Here is a 17,528-nt window from a genome sequence, read left to right on the forward strand (position 1 = left end):
AGATGTTATTGGTTATCAGATGTTATTGGTCACATACACATGGTTAGCAGATGTTATTGGTCACATACACATGGTTAGCAGATGTTATTGGTCACATGGTTAGCAGATGTTATTGGTCACATGGTTAGCAGATGTTATTGGTCACATGGTTAGCAGATGTTATTGGTTATCAGATGTTATTGGTCACATACACATGGTTAGCAGATGTTATTGGTCACATACACATGGTTAGCAGATGTTATTGGTCACATGGTTATCAGATGTTATTGGTCACATACACATGGTTAGCAGATGTTATTGGTCACATACACATGGTTAGCAGATGTTAATGGTCACATACACATGGTTAGCAGATGTTATTGGTCACATACACATGGTTAGCAGATGTTATTGGTCACATACACATGGTTAGCAGATGTTATTGGTCACATACACATGGTTAGCAGATGTTATTGGTCACATGGTTAGCAGATGTTATTGGTCACATACACATGGTTAGCAGATGTTATTGGTCACATGGTTAGCAGATGTTATTGGTCACATACACATGGTTGGCAGAAGTTTTTGGTCACATGGTTAGCAGATGTTATTGGTCACATGGTTAGCAGATGTTATTGGTCACATGGTTAGCAGATGTTATTGGTCACATGGTTAGCAGATGTTATTGGTTATCAGATGTTATTGGTCACATACACATGGTTAGCAGATGTTATTGGTCACATACACATGGTTAGCAGATATTATTGGTCACATGGTTAGCAGATGTTATTGGTCACATGGTTAGCAGATGTTATTGGTCACATGGTTAGCAGATGTTATTGGTTATCAGATGTTATTGGTCACATACACATGGTTAGCAGATGTTATTGGTCACATACACATGGTTAGCAGATGTTATTGGTCACATGGTTATCAGATGTTATTGGTCACATACACATGGTTAGCAGATGTTATTGGTCACATACACATGGTTAGCAGATGTTAATGGTCACATACACATGGTTAGCAGATGTTATTGGTCACATACACATGGTTAGCAGATGTTATTGGTCACATACACATGGTTAGCAGATGTTATTGGTCACATACACATGGTTAGCAGATGTTATTGGTCACATGGTTAGCAGATGTTATTGGTCACATACACATGGTTAGCAGATGTTATTGGTCACATGGTTAGCAGATGTTATTGGTCACATACACATGGTTGGCAGAAGTTTTTGGTCACATGGTTAGCAGATGTTATTGGTCACATGGTTAGCAGATGTTATTGGTCACATGGTTAGCAGATGTTAATGCGAGTGTAGTGAAATGCTTGTGGTTCTAGTTCCGACAATGCAGTAATATCTAACAAGTAATCTAACAACTTCACAACAACCACCTTATACACACACGTGTAAAAGAATGAATAAGAATAGGTACATATAATGGATGAGTGATGGCCGAACGACATAGACAAGATGCAGTAGATGGTGTAGAAAACAGTATATACATATGAGATGCGTAACTTAGGGTATGTAAACATTATAGAAGGTGGCATTGTTTAATGTGACTAGTGATACATTTATTTTTATTTTTATTTTTTTTATTATTAAAGTGGCTAGAGATTTGAGTCAGTATGTTGGCAGCAGCCACTCAATGTTAGTGATGGCTGTTTAACAGTCTGATGGCATTGAGACAGAAGCTGTTTTTTAGTCTCTCGGTCCAAGCTTTGATGCACCTGTACTGACCTCGCCGTCTGGATGATAGCGGGGTGAACAGGCAGTGGCTCGGGTGGTTGTTGTCCTTGATGATCTTTATGGCCTTCCTGTGACATCAGGTGGTGTAGGTGTCCTGGAAGGCATGTAGTTTGCCCCCAGGGATGCATTGTGCAGACCTCACTACCCTCTGGAGAGCCTTACGGTTGTGGGCGGAGCAGTTGCCGTACCAGGCGGTGATACAGCCCGACAGGATGTTCTTGATTGTGCATCTGTAAAAGTTTGTGTGTGTGCCAAATTTCTTCAGCCTCCTGAGGTTGAAGAGGCGCTGTTGCGCCTTCTTCACCACACTGTCTGTGTTGGTGGACCATTTCAGTTTGTCAGTGATGTGTACACCGAGGAACATAAAACTGCCCACCTTCTCCACTACTGTCCCGTCGATGTGGATAGGGGGGTGCTCCCTCTGCTGTTTCCTGAAGTCATCTCCTTTGTTTTGTTGACGTTGAGTGTGAGGTTATTTACCAGTGTAGTGTCATCTGCGAATAGCTGCACTGTTTGTATTCAGTCATGTTTCTGGTCATGATTAAAAGCAGTGGTTCGCGCTTTCAGTTTTACACAAATGCTGTCATTCATCCACGGTTTCTGGTTGGGGAAGGTTTTAATAATTACTGTCGGTACAACATCACCGATGAACTTGCTACTACACTCGCTCACTGAATCAGAGTATACATCAATGTTGTTATCCACGTTAAACCATATTCAGGTAGCCTGTTTTGTGTTGGGTTTTGTGGGTGGTGGTTTTCAGTCTTTGTCTTTGTCTGCACCAGATTTATCTGTTTCGGTTGTCACTTTTGTTGTTTTGTATTTTGAGTGTTCACCTTTATTAAAATAAGATGAACAATTACCACGCTGCACATTGGTCCACCGATCCTTCTAACTTATCCTCCTCACACGAGGAGGACGACAGCCGTTACAGACCCACCCACCAAAACAGCTGCAGCGGCAAAGTACACAGGACTCCTTGACATGGGAGGAAATTCTGGACGGTAAGGGATCCTGGGTTCAAGCTGGAGAATATCGCCGCCCTCGTGAAGAGCTGGAGGCAGCTAAAGCCGAGAGGCGGTGGTATGAGGAGGCAGCACGGAAGCGCGGCTGGAAGCCAGAGAGGCATCCCCAAATATTTATTGGGGAGGGGGGAACAGGGGTGTGTGGCGAGTCCAGGTAGGAGACCTGCGCCAACCCCCCGTGCTTACCGTGGAGAGAGAGGGCGTCGTACTGGTCAGGCACTGTGTTATGCGGTGGAGCGCACGGTGTCCCCAGTACGCGTGCTTAGCCCGGTGCGGTACATTCCAGCTCCTCGTTTCGGCCGGGCTAGATTGGGCATCGAGCATGAAGCAGGCTCAACGCATCTGGTGTCCAGTGCGTCTCCTCGGGCCGGCGTACATGGCACCAGCCTTACGCATGGTGTCCCCGGTTCGCCAGCACAGCCCAGTGTGGGCAATTCCACCTCGCCGCACTGGCCGAGCTACAGGGAGTATTCAACCAGGTAAGGTTGGGCAGGCTCGGTGCTCAAGAGCTCAACTGCGCCTTCACGGTCCGGTCTACTCGGTGCCACCTCCTCGCACCAGCCCAGTACCACCAGTGCCAACACCACGCACTAGGCTTCCTGTGCATCTCCAGAGCCCAGTATGCCCTGTTCCTGCTCCCCGCACTCGCCCAGTGGTGCGTGTTCTCAGCCCGGTACCGCCAGTTCCGGCACCACGCACAAGGCCTACTGTGCGCCTCAGCAGGCCAGAGTCTTCCGTCTGCCCAGCGCCGCCTGAGCTGCCCGTCTGCCCAGCGCCGCCTGAGCTGCCCGTCTGCCCAGCGCCGCCTGAGCTGCCTGTCTGCCCAGCGGCGTCTGAGCTGCGGGGCTGCCCAGCGCCGTCTGAGCCGCCCGTCTGTCCTTAGCCGTCATAGCCGCCCGTCTGTCCTGAGCTGTCAGAGCCGCCCGTCTGTCCTGAGCCACTAGAGCGTCCGTCAGTCAGGAGCCGCTAGAGCCGTCCATCAGTCAGGAGCCGCCAGAGCCGTCCGTCAGTCAGGAGCCGCCAGAGCCGTCCGTCAGTCAGGAGCTGCCAGAGCCGCCCGCCAGTCAGGAGCCACCAGAGCCGCCCGCCAGTCAGGAGCCGCAAGAGCCGCCCGCCAGTCAGGAGCCGCCAGAGCCGCCCGCCAGTCAGGAGCTGCCAGAGCCGCCCGCCAGTCAGGAGCTGCCAGGGCCACCACCCAGTCAGGAGCTGCCAGAGCCGCCCGCCAGTCAGGGGCTGCCAGAGCCGCCCGCCAGTCAGGAGCTGCCAGGGCCACCACCCAGTCAGGAGCTGCCAGAGCCGCCCGCCAGTCAGGAGCTGCCAGAGCCGCCCGCCAGTCAGGAGCTGCCAGGGCCACCACCCAGTCAGGGGCTGCCAGAGCCGCCCACCAGTCCGGAGCTGCCCTTCAGTCCGGAGCTGCCCTTCAATCCGGAGCTGCCATTCAGTCATGAGCTGTCCTCAGTCCTGAGCTACCCCTCAGTCCTGAGCTACCTCTCAGTTATGAGCTACCTCTCAGTCATGAGCTACCTCTCAGTCTTGAGCTACCCCTCCGTCATGAGCTACCCCTCTGTCATGAGCTACCCCTCAGTCCTGAGCTGCCCCTCAGTCCGGAGCTGCCACTCAGTTGAGGATGCCTGGTCATTCTTTAAAAGTTACTTCCTCACCATATTAGACAAGCATGCTCCATTCAAAAAATGCAGAACCAAGAACAGATATAGCCCTTGGTTCACTCCAGACCTGACTGCCCTCGACCAGCACAAAAACATCCTGTGGCGAACTGCAATAGCATCGAAGAGCCCCCGCGATATGCAACTGTTCAGGGAAGTCAGGAACCAATACACGCAGTCAGTCAGGAAAGCAAAGGCCAGCTTTTTCAAGCAGAAATTTGCATCCTGTAACTCTAACTCCAAAAAGTTCTGGGATACTGTAAAGTCCATGACCAGGAGGTGAGGCCTCATTTAACACAGTAAATTAATAAGGCTCAAGCCATTTTTCAGTCAGGCCAATCACATCAAGATTATGATCAGCGATTGACCACTGCAACACAACAATCAGCACAAGTAGCTAATAGCTAATCAAATTTGACACATGTTATTGAATTTACTTTAGTAGGAGCTTGACTTCCTGTAGCCTGTTGGACATGCTGCTTATGCATCAAAGTTAAAGTAACGGCTGCATAAAACACTCAGGGTTTTACTTTTTTGAAGCCTCCTTTCATCATGGATGAATGAGGCCTCTAGTGGACAACATACCCAACACATAACCCTAACCTCCCTCTACTTCTCCACTTCTCTGTCTTCTTTAATGCAGAAATGGACCTAAGTCAGAACCATAGAGAATGATAGAGGCCTGCCATGTAACAGAAAAAAACCCATTGGGCCTGTCCTGTAGACACCATGTAACAGACAAAACCCACTGGGCCTGTCCTGTAGACACCATGTAACAGACACCATGTAACAGACACAACCCACTGGAACTGTCTCGTAGACACCATGCAACAGACACCATGTAACAGACACAACCCACTGGACCTGTCCTGTAGACACCATGTAACAGACACAACCCACTGGACCTGTCCCGTAGACACCATGTAACAGACACAACCCACTGGACCTGTCCCGTAGACACCATGTAACAGACACAACCCACTGGACCTGTCCTGTAGACACCATGTAACATAAATGAGTGAAGGATGCTTTGTTGTGAAATAGGAAGCTGATTCTAGATATAATTTTGGATTGGAGATGCTTCTTGTGAGTCTGGAAGGAGAGTTTACAGTCTAACCAGACACCTTGGTATTTGTAGTTGTCCACATTTTCTAAGTCAGAACTGTCCAGAGTAGTGATGCTGGACGGGCGGGTGGTTGTGGGCAGTGATCGGTTGAAGAGCATGCATTTTGTTCTACTAGCATTTAAGAGCAGTTGGAGGCCACGGAAAGAGTGTTGTATGGCATTGAAGCTCGTTTGGAGGTTAGATAGCACAGTGTCCAAAGAAGGGCTAGATGTATACAGAATGGTGTCGTCTGTGTAGAGGTGGATCAGAGAATCACCAGCAGCAACAGCAACATCATTGATATATACAGAGAAGAGAGTCAGCCAGAGAATTGAACCCTGTGGCACCCCCATAGAGACCGCCAGAGGTCCGGACAACAGGGCCCTCCGATTTGACACATTGAACTCTATCTGAGAAATAGGTGGTGAACCAGGCGAGGCAGTCATTTGAGAAACCAAGGCTATTGAGTCTGCCGATAAGAATGCGATGATTGACAGAGAGGGTCCAGATTGTCTAGCCCAGCTGATTTGTACGGATCCAGGTTTTGCAGCTCTTTCAGGACATCAGCTATCTGGTTTTGGGTGAAGGAGTGGAGGGGGCTGGGGAAAGTTGCTGCGGGGGGTGCAGAGCTGTTGGCTGGGGTTGGGGTAGCCAGCTGGATATTCTCTTGTTTGTCTGGAAGTAGCGTTACCTAAATTAACCAGCCAGTTAGCTTGGGTGCTTGACTGCCTTGTGGCAAGAAAAATATTTTCCATTATGAATCAGAAAGCTTGGCCCAACCCTGTTCCTTAGAGTATTTTGGCGGTTGAATAATCCTTGTGAGAATCAAGGACAGTGGATATTAGATAACGTATTAAAATGGGCAGTATACATGGTCAAGAGCACAAATTATGTTTAAAATAGTCAAACTTTGTATCACACCGCATTCAAACAATCGCTAATGGGTTTATATTTGGGGTTCTGTGTTGATACAATATGTAAGGTAGTGTATTTGTTATTGGCGTAAAAATACGAAGACTCTCACATGCCAAACATCGCCACATTAGTAAACTATGTGGTAGAACAGGGTCACTAGGAATTATATGTTAAAGTAAAACCGGTGAAACAAGAGAACATATTTGGGGTTTAGAGAACCTGTCAGCGATTGGGTGCAGAGATGTAGCGGAGTCAGGTGACCCTAACCCTAACCCTAACCCTAACCTAAGAAATCAGGCGCAGGACACAGGTTTGAGCAACACAACTGAGTTTACTCACAAAAAGGCAAGCAATATTCCAATAAGGAAAATACAGACAGACATGAACCACTAAGACCCCAACAATCATGGACAGAACAGAAAGGTATACCAGAGGGTTAAATAAGGAACATGATATGTGGTGACTAGAAAGCTGGTGACGTCGACCCGCGAACACCTCCCGAACAAGGAGAGGGGCCAACCGGTGGTGAATAGAAAGCCGGTGACGTCGACTGCCGAACAATGAGAGGGGCTTCGGCGGAAGTCGTGACAGAACCATGCGACCGTAGTAGTCTGAAACTCGTGAGTCTTTATTTAGTTTTATTCTAAAATAGATTTATTGAATTGAGGAAAGGGAGGAAGAGATAAGAGTAATTAAAGTGGCCTCCCTGTGAAAAGTATAAGTTATGTTTGTTTTGACTATAATTGAAATGTTAAAAAATCACCTGGTAACATTAACAGAAAGACAGAGGTAGAATATGGTTGAGATTGTAGAGAGCTTTCTGAGTTTAATAATAATATGCATATATTAGCATCTGGGACAGAGTAGGAGGCAGTTCACTATGGGCACGCAATTATTCCAAAAGTGAAAATGCTGCCCCCTATATCAAAGAAGTTAAGGCAAGAGATGTACAGTAGACTAGTGAAGGTAACAAAAGTCAATTGGAAAGTAAGAATTTTGAATTGTTTGGATTGATTAAGAATTGGCTGATGTATTTTCTACATTACAGGTTAATTACAGATTGGCAGTCAGAATCCTTGGCAGTCAGAATCCTTGGCAGTCAGAATCCTTGGCAGTCAGAATCCTTGACAGTCAGAATCCTTGACAGTCAGAATCCTTGGGAGTCAGAATCCTTGGCAGTCAGAATCCTTGGCAGTCAGAATCCTTGGCAGTCAGAATCCTTGGCAGTCAGAATCCTTGGCAGTCAGAATCCTTGGGAGTGAGAATCCTTCGTAGTAAGAGTACATAATACTGGGGATTCTGGCGCCCCTATGGGGGGGGGGTACTGTCACACTTGCTCCCGCTCTTCTTCCCCCTGGCACTCGAGGGCGCCAGGACCCCCAGCATTAAGCACTCAAGCCACCATCAGTACGCACACCTGCCTTCCCCCCGTCACTCAGCAATCATTGGACTCACGTGAACTCCATTACTTGAGTCATTACATTCCCTATATCTGTCTGTTCCCAAGCTCTGTTCCCTGCTTCGGGATTAATTGTCTCATGTCCGTGTTACCCGTGTTCTGACGCTGTTCCTGTCTTGTTTCCTTGTCTGTTCCCAAATAAATGTCTGACTCCCCGTACCTGCTTCTCCTGTCTGGCGTCGGTCCTCACAGAATGTTATTTTGCGGAGGGTAGTATCTTGTATATCCTTGTAAAAACAAAACGTTTATCTAACTCTAAATCTATTATTTTGTTAAAAAAAAGCTGAAAGATTCAGGAGCTCATCTTCATCACATTCTCTCTCTCTCTCTCTCTCTCTCTTTCTAAGATATCTCTCTTCCAGCCTCTCTGAGTTTCAGTCCTGACAGATCTCAATTCTTTGAATTTGAGCCTGTCTCTCTGAGCTGTGAGGTTCAGGGGAACTCTACTGGATGGAGAGTGGTGAGGAACACAACGAGAGGAATCCTTTCAGAGTGTAATACTGACTGGGGAAACCAACATGGGTCTTCATGCATCGTGTCACTAATACCAACACACAGTGGAGTGTACTGGTGTGAGTCTGGGTCTGGAGAACACAGCAATACTGTCAACATCACAGTACATGGTATGTCCACAAACACCATCTACTAACATTATAGTGTTTAGTGGTTCATCTGGTTTCAGATAGCTGATGTGTTTATATATGATTTTATATATTATATACAGTTGGTGCTGTGATCCTGGAGAGCCCTGCCCTTCCTGTGACTGAGGGAGATTCTGTGACTCTGCGCTGCAGATATCAGGGAACTCCCTCTAACCTCACAGCTGTTTTCTACAAAGATGGATCCCTCATCAGGGCTGAGACTACAGGAGAGATGACCATCCCTGCAGTGTCCAAGTCAGATGAAGGACTCTACAAGTGTTCCAACTCGAAAGGAGAATCACCAGAGAGCTGGATGACTGTGACAGGTGAGAATATGAGAAGCCTTGACATTCAGATAATCTGGTTCTTCTTTACACTGTTAAGTGGTGCTGAAACCTGCATTATAAACTGGGTGGTTCTTCTTTACACTGTTAAGTGGTGCTGAAACCTGCATTATAAACTGGGTGGTTCTTCTTTACACTGTTAAGTGGTGCTGAAACCTGCATTATAAACTGGGTGGTTCTTCTTTACACTGTTAAGTGGTGCTGAAACCTGCATTATAAACTGGGTGGTTCTTCTTTACACTGTTAAGTGGTGCTGAAACCTGCATTATAAACTGGGTGGTTCTTCTTTACACTGTTAAGTGGTGCTACAACCTGCATTATAAACTGGGTGGTTCTTCTTTACACTGTTAAGTGGTGCTGAAACCTGCATTATAAACTGGGTGGTTCTTCTTTACACTGTTAAGTGGTGCTGAAACCTGCATTATAAACTGGGTGGTTCTTCTTTACACTGTTAAGTGGTGCTGAAACCTGCATTATAAACTGGGTGGTTCTTCTTTACACTGTTAAGTGGTGCTGAAACCTGCATTATAAACTGGGTGGTTCTTCTTTACACTGTTAAGTGGTGCTGAAACCTGCATTATAAACTGGGTGGTTCTTCTTTACACTGTTAAGTGGTGCTGAAACCTGCATTATAAACTGGGTGGTTCTTCTTTACACTGTTAAGTGGTGCTACAACCTGCATTATAAACTGGGTGGTTCTTCTTTACACTGTTAAGTGGTGCTGAAACCTGCATTATAAACTGGGTGGTTCTTCTTTACACTGTTAAGTGGTGCTGAAACCTGGTTATAAACTGGGTGGTTCTTCTTTACACTGTTAAGTGGTGCTGAAACCTGCATTATAAACTGGGTGGTTCCTCTTTACACTGTTAAGTGGTACTGAAACCTGCATTATAAACTGGGTGGTTCTTCTTTACACTGTTAAGTGGTGCTGAAAACTGCATTATAAACTGGGTGGTCCTTCTTTACACTGTTAAGTGGTGCTGAAACCTGCATTATAAACTGGGTGGTCCTTCTTTACACTGTTAAGTGGTGCTGAAACCTGCATTATAAACTGGGTGGTTCTTCTTTACACTGTTAAGTGGTGCTGAAACCTGCATTATAAACTGGGTGGTTCTTCTTTACACTGTTAAGTGGTGCTGAAACCTGCATTATAAACTGGGTGGTTCTTCTTTACACTGTTAAGTGGTGCTGAAACCTGCATTATAAACTGGGTGGTTCTTCTTTACACTGTTAAGTGGTGCTGAAACCTGCATTATAAACTGGGTGGTTCTTCTTTACACTGTTAAGTGGTGCTGAAACCTGCATTATAAACTGGTTGGTCCTTCTTTACACTGTTAAGTGGTGCTGAAACCTGCATTATAAACTGGGTGGTTCTTCTTTACACTGTTAAGTGGTGCTGAAACCTGCATTATAAACTGGGTGGTTCTTCTTTACACTGTTAAGTGGTGCTGAAACCTGCATTATAAACTGGGTGGTTCTTTACACTGTTAAGTGGTGCTGAAACCTGCATTATAAACTGGGTGGTTCTTCTTTACACTGTTAAGTGGTTATAAAACCTGCATTATAAACTGGGTGGTTCTTCTTTACACTGTTAAGTGGTGCTGAAACCTGCATTATAAACTGGGTGGTTCTTCTTTACACTGTTAAGTGGTGCTGAAACCTGCATTATAAACTGGGTGGTTCTTCTTTACACTGTTAAGTGGTGCTAAATTTGAGACGTTATATTCATAATAATTTGTGTTCTTGTAATCTCTCTTGGTCATTAGACGTAATACACACAGTATCAGTCAAAAGTTTGGACACACCTACTCATTCAAGGGTTTTTCTTTATTCTTTACTATTTTCTACATTGTAGAATAATAGTGAAGACATCACAATTATGAAATAACACATATGGAATCATGTAACAACCAAACAAGTGTTAAACAAATAAAAATATACTTTATATTGAGATTCTTCAAAGTAGCCCCTCTTTACCTTTATGACAACTTTGCACACTCTTGACATTCTCTCAACCAGCTTCTTGTGGAATGCTTTTCCAACAGTCTTGAAGGAGTTCACACATAAGCACTTGTTTGCAGCTTTTCCTTCACTTCTGCGGTCCCAAACCATCTCAATTGGGTTGTCGGGTGATTGTGGAGGCCAGGTCATCTGATGCAGCACTCCATCACTCTCCTTCTTGGTCAAATAGCCCTTACACAGCCTGGAGGTGTGCTTTGGGTCATTGTCCTGTTGAAAAACAAATGATAGTCCCAACTAAGCGTATCGCTGCAGAATGCTGTTGTGGCCATGCTGGTTAAGTGTGCCTTGAATTCTAAATAAATCACAGACAATGTCACCAGCAAAGCACCCCCACACCATAACACCGGCTCCTCCATGCTTTACGGTGGGAGATCATCATCCAAAAATCTCAAATTTTGACTCATCAGACCAAAGGACAGATTTACATTTACATTGCTCGTGTTTTTTTGTCCAAGCAAGTCTCTTCCTCTGATTGGTGTCCTTTAGTAGTGGTTTCTTTGCAGCAATTCTACCACGAAGGCCTGATTCATGCAGTCTCCTCTGAACAGTTGACGTTGAGATGTGTCTCTTACTTGACTTCTGTTAAGCATTTCTTTGGGCTGCAATCTGAGGTGCAGTTAATTGTCGATTTTTGAGGCTGGTCACGAATGAACTCATCCTCTGTAGGAAACTCTGTCTTCCTTTCCTGTGGCGGTCCTCATGAGAGCCAGTTTCATCATAGCACTTGGTGGTTTCTCCGACTCCACTTGAAGAATCTTTCAAAGTTCTTGACATTTTCCAGATTTGACTGACCTTCATGTCTTAAAGTATTGATGGACTGTCGTTTCTCTTTGCTTATTTGAGCTGTTTTTTGACATAATATGGACTTGGTCTTTTACCAAATAGGGCTATCTTCTGTATACCAACCCTAACTTGTCACAACACAACTGATTGGCTCAAATGCACTAAGGAGAGAAATTCCACAAATTCACTTTTAATAAGGCACCTGTTCATTGAAATGCATTCCACGTGACTACCTCATGAAGCTGGTTAAGAAAATGCCAAGAGTGTGAAAAAACTGTAATCAAGGGCTGCTCCTTTGAAGAATCTCAGATATTAAATATATTTGATTTTTTTAAAACCTCTTTCAGCTACCCCCGCCCCTTCTTTCAATTTCCGCCTGAAGACAAACGCAAATCTAACTGCCTGTAGCTCAGGCCCAGAAGCAAGGATATGCATGTTCGTGGTACCATTTGAAAGAAATTAGAAAACTTTTGAAAAGAAACTAACTAATTGAGTAATTCTCTGTGTAAATGTGAATTGAATGTAAGAGAATATAACACAATAGATCTGGTTTAGATAATACAATAAAAAAAACATACGTTTTTTCTTTTTAATTGTTGTATCATCATCTTTAAAATGAACAAGATAAAACAAACATTCAGATATGATTATGGGGACAATTTCAGTGAAAAACATGAGAGGGCAACAGTACTTGTGAAAAGTTTCAGAATGATAACTTCCAAAATGAGTGTGCTACATGACATTTAACATGAAGTCACCCAGGTGTCCCACACAAGTAGCCCAAATGTACCCAAGTGGCCAAATTGGAAGATATACATTTTGAAACAAATAACTATATACAAAATACCAAAATGGTATTATAACACACCCCCAAAAAATGGAGGGAAAAAATAAAATAGAGAAAAAAATTAATTATATATATATACATGTATATATATACATTTACAAAATAACATGGGTACCTATTTACACACTTACAATATTTGGAAGACCCTCAGTCCTCTATCAAATCAAACCTATTTATATAGCCCTTCGTACATCAGCTAATATCTCGAAGTGTTGTACAGAAACCCAGCCTAAAACCTAAAACAGCAAGCAATGCAGGTGTAGAAGCACGGTGGCTAGGGAAAACTCCCTAGAAAGGCCAAAACCTAGGAAGAAACCTAGAGAGGAACCAGGCTATGAAGGGTGGCCAGTCCTCTTCTGGCTGTGCCTGGTGGAGATTATAACAGAACTATGCCAAGATGTTCAAAATGTTCATAAGTGACAAGCATGGTCAAATAATAATCAGGAATAAATGTCAGTTGGCTTTTCATAGCCGATCATTAAGAGTTGAAAGCAGCAGGTCTGGGACAGGTAGGGGTTCCATAACCGCAGGCAGAACAGTTGAAACTGGAACAGCAGCAAGGCCAGGTGGACTGGGAACAGCAAGGAGTCATCATGCCCGGTTTGCCGTGACGTATGGTCCTAGGGCTCAGGTTCTCCGATAGAGAGAAAGAAAGAGAGAACGAAAGAGAGAACGAGAGAATTAGAGAGAGCATACTTAAATTCACACAGGACACTGGATAAGACAGGAGAAGTACTGCAGGTATAACCAACTGACCCTAGCCCCCCAACACATAAACTACTGCAGCATAAATACTGGAGGCTGAGACAGGAGGGGTCAGGAGACACTGTGGCCCCATCCGATGATACCCCCGGACAGGGCCAAACAGGAAGGATATAACCCCACCCACTTTGCCAAAGCACAGCCCCCGAACCACTAGAGGGATAACTTCAACCACCAACTTACAATCCTGAGACAAGGCCGAGTATAGCCCACAAAGATCTCCACCACAGTACAAACCAAGGGGGGACGCCAACCCAGACAGGAAGATCACGTCAGTAACTCAACCCACTCAAGTGACGCACCCCTCCTAGGGACGGCATGAAAGAGCACCAGTAAGCCAGTGACTCAGCCCCTGTAATAGGGTTAGAGGCAGAGAATCCCAGTGGAGAGAGGGGAACCGGCCAGGCAGAGACAGCAAGAGCGATTCGTTGCTCCAGAGCCTTTCCGTTCACCTTCACACTCCTGGGCCAGACTACACTCAATCATATGACCTACTGAAGAGATAAGTCTTCAGTAGACTTAAAGGTTGAGACCGAGTCTGCGTCTCTCACATGGGTAGGCAGACCGTTCCATAAAAATGGAGATCTATAGGAGAAAGCCCTGCCTCCCGCTGTTTGCTTAGAAATTCTAGGGACAATTAGGAGGCCTGCGTCTTGTGACCGTAGCGTACGTATAGGTATGTACAGCAGGACCAACTCGGAAAGATAGGTAGGAGCAAGCCCATGTAACACTTTATAGGTTAACAGTAAAACCTTGAAATCAGCCCTTGCATTAACAGGAAGCCAGTGTAGGGAAGCTAGCACTGGAGTAATATGATCAAATTTCTTGGTTCTAGTCAGGATTCTAGCAGCCGTATTTAGCACTAACTAAAGTTTATTTAGTGCTTTATCCGGGTAGCCGGAAAGTTGAGCATTGCAGTAGTCTAACCTAAAAGTAACAAATGCATGGATTAATTTTTCTGCATCATTTTTGGACAGAAAATTTCAGATTTTTGCAATGTTACGTAGATGGAAAAAAGCTGTCCTTGAAACAGTCTTGATATGTTCGTCAAAAGAGAGATCAGGGACAAGAGTAACGCCGAGGTCCTTCACAGTTTTATTTGAGACGACTTTACAACCATCAAGATTAATTGTCAGATTTAACAGAGATCTCTTTGTTTCTCGGGACCTAGAACAAGCATCTCTGTTTTGTCCGAGTTTAAAAGTAAAACGTTTTCAGCCATCCACTTCCTTATGTCTGAAACACAGGCTTCTAGCGAGGGCAATTTTGGGGCTTCACCATGGTTCATTGAAATGTACAGCTGTGTGTCATCTGCATAGCAGTGAAAGTTAACATTATGTTTTCGAATAACATCCCCAAGAGGTAAAATATATAGTGAAAACAATAGTGGTCCTAAAACGGAACCTTGAGGAACACCGAGTCGTCTTCCAAAAGCATATGTTACACTTTACAATCAATTTCCTCGATAATTTTGTCTACATTCGTATATCTAGTCTTAGATTTAGCTTTCCCTGACTTATTCGCCATGATGTTGATATATAAACAGCTGAAGATGCGTGTTAGCGAAATAGTGCTGTGCGTAACGAGCTTTGCTCCTTCCAGTATGAATCTTCAATGGCGAAAGACCGTCTTTAGGCCGGAGTTTACTACATGGGTTGGTCTTCCAACACAGAAACATTACATATTGCCATTTACCTCTGCTCATTGGCTATCTACCCAGCTAGATTTCAAGACGATCAGTGGTCATTGGATTAAAATACAGTCAATCAACGAAACAGCGGTCATATATTTGGTGCACAATGAGGTCATTACTTGTTGTCTTCCAATCGGTTTCTTTGGGTCAATACGTCCCGCGAAATGACCCATCATGTTTGGTTGTGTTACAAACAAACAGTTGATTGCAATAAAACCAAACATGACTGGATAAAGTCACGTGTAGTCTGTGTATTTACGTCGAATGTTTAGTCGAAAATTGAATGACACGGAATTCACGACACCAGCGCTTCACAAAATGTTTCGTGTTAGGCTATAAAAATGGATTTAACCGAACAAAAGACCATTCATTGTATAACAATGAGCCTTGCGATTGCAAACAGAGGAAAATCTTCAAAGGTAAACGATTTATTTTATTGCAATCTGTGATTTTGTTACACCTGTGCTGCTTGAAATAGTATTTTGGTATGGGGCTCTGTCCTCAGATAATTGCATCGTATTCTTTCGCAGTAAATCCTTTTTTAAATCTGAAAACGCAGTTGGATAAGCAAGATTATAGGCTTTTGAAGCATGTGAGACACATGTATTTTCAGGAATGTTTAATATGACTATTTATGGCGATCACCGTATGTTGTCGAATTTAATCCCGCTACCGGGATCCGTAGCATAGTGAAGTTAACACTGTTGTGGTTACTAAATGATTTCATATGTGTTATTTCATAGTTGTTGATGTCTTCACCATTATTCTACAATGTAGAAAATAGTGAAAATAAATAAAAACCCTTGAATGAGTAGGTGTGTCCAAACTTCTGACTGGTGTTGTATGTCTAAGATAATATTAGTCAGATTGATTATAACTATTTACTGTGTTGTTTCCTCTGGTGTGTTTCAAAAAGGGGGCTCTGCTTCATCCTCCTCATCCTCCCCTCTCCTTCTCCCTCTGTCTGTGTCTGGGTTGGTGGCTGCTCTCTCCATCTCTCTGATCATTCTACTGGTCCTGTTCTGCAAGAGGAACAAAGATGTAACAGCTGAACCCAGAGATGTTACGTATGCTGACGTCAGAATCATACAGGACCCAGAACCCAGGAGAAGGAGAGGTACACACACACAGACAGACAGACAGACAGACAGACGCACGCACGCAAGCACGCACGCACACACACACTGCTGGCTTGCTTCTGAAGCTAAGCAGGGTTGGTCCTGGTCAGTCCCTGGATGGGAGACCAGATGCTGCTGGAAGTGGTGTTGGATGGCCAGTAGGAGGCACTCTTTCCTCTGGTCTAAAAAATATCCCAATGCCCCAGGGCAGTGATTGGGGACACTGCCCTGTGTAGGGTGCCGTCTTTCGGATGGGACGTTAAACGGGTGTCCTGACTCTCTGAGGTCATTAAAGATCCCATGGCACTTATCGTAAGAGTAGGGGTGTTAACCCCGGTGTCCTGGCTAAATTCCCAATCTGGCCCTCAAACCATCATGGTCACCTAATAATCCCCAGTTTACAATTGGCTCATTCATCCCCCTCCTCTCCCCTGTAACTATTCCCCAGGTCGTTGCTGCAAATGAGAACGTGTTCTCAGTCAACTTACCTGGTAAAATAACGGTAAAATAAATAAATAAATAAATAAACACACACACACACAGACACACACACACACACACACAGACACACACACACACACACACACACACACACACACAGACACACACACACACACACACACACACACACACACACACACACACACACACACACACAGTACGGTGTCTTTATGTCTTTAACCCGTTGTCTCGTCTCCTCCAGAGAAGTCACCAGGAGCTGGTCCAGTCTACTCTGCAGTGAAGATCTCCAACACCACAGGTACTGTAGAACTGTATAACACTATAACACCACAGGTACTGTAATACTGTATAACACTATAACACCACAGGTACTGTAATACTGTATAACACTATAACACCACAGGTACTGTAATACTGTATAACACTATAACACCACAGGTACTTTAATACTGTATAACACTATAACACCACAGGTACTATAATACTGTATAACACCACAGGTACTGTAATACTGTATAACACTATAACACCACAGGTACTGTAATACTGTATAATACTATAACACCACAGGTACTGTAATACTGTATACCACTATAACACCACAGGTACTGTAATACTGTATAATACTATACCACCACAGGTACTGTAATACTGTATAACACTATAACACCACAGGTACTGTAGTACTGTATAACACTATAACACCACAGGTACTGTAATACTGATAACACTATAACACCACAGGTACTGTAATACTGTATAACACTCCAACACCACAGGTACTGTAATACTGTATAACACTATAACACCACAGGTACTATAATACTGTATAACACCACAGGTACTGTAATACTGTATAACACTATAACACCACAGGTACTGTAATACTGTATAACACTATAACACCACAGGTACTGTAATACTGTATAACACTATAACACCACAGGTA

The 17,528-nt window shown here is 44.3% G+C and overlaps 1 protein-coding gene across 1 annotated transcript in view; it reads left to right on the top strand.

The window, feature by feature from the left end:
• The first annotated feature begins 7,758 nt into the window (after positions 1-7,758).
• LOC129842282 (low affinity immunoglobulin gamma Fc region receptor II-like) overlaps positions 7,759-17,528 on the top strand; it is a 48,789-nt gene continuing 39,019 nt past the window's right edge. The window contains exons 1-5 of the mRNA XM_055910766.1: positions 7,759-7,855; positions 8,255-8,530; positions 8,632-8,874; positions 15,916-16,116; positions 16,821-16,890. Of these exons, the coding sequence (XP_055766741.1) occupies positions 7,759-7,855; positions 8,255-8,530; positions 8,632-8,874; positions 15,916-16,116; positions 16,821-16,890 (887 nt within the window). The remainder of the gene's footprint in view (positions 7,856-8,254; positions 8,531-8,631; positions 8,875-15,915; positions 16,117-16,820; positions 16,891-17,528) is intronic.

The sequence above is a fragment of the Salvelinus fontinalis genome, unplaced genomic scaffold (genome assembly GCF_029448725.1).
Source record: "Salvelinus fontinalis isolate EN_2023a unplaced genomic scaffold, ASM2944872v1 scaffold_0029, whole genome shotgun sequence".
NCBI classification, from domain to species: Eukaryota; Metazoa; Chordata; class Actinopteri; order Salmoniformes; family Salmonidae; genus Salvelinus; species Salvelinus fontinalis.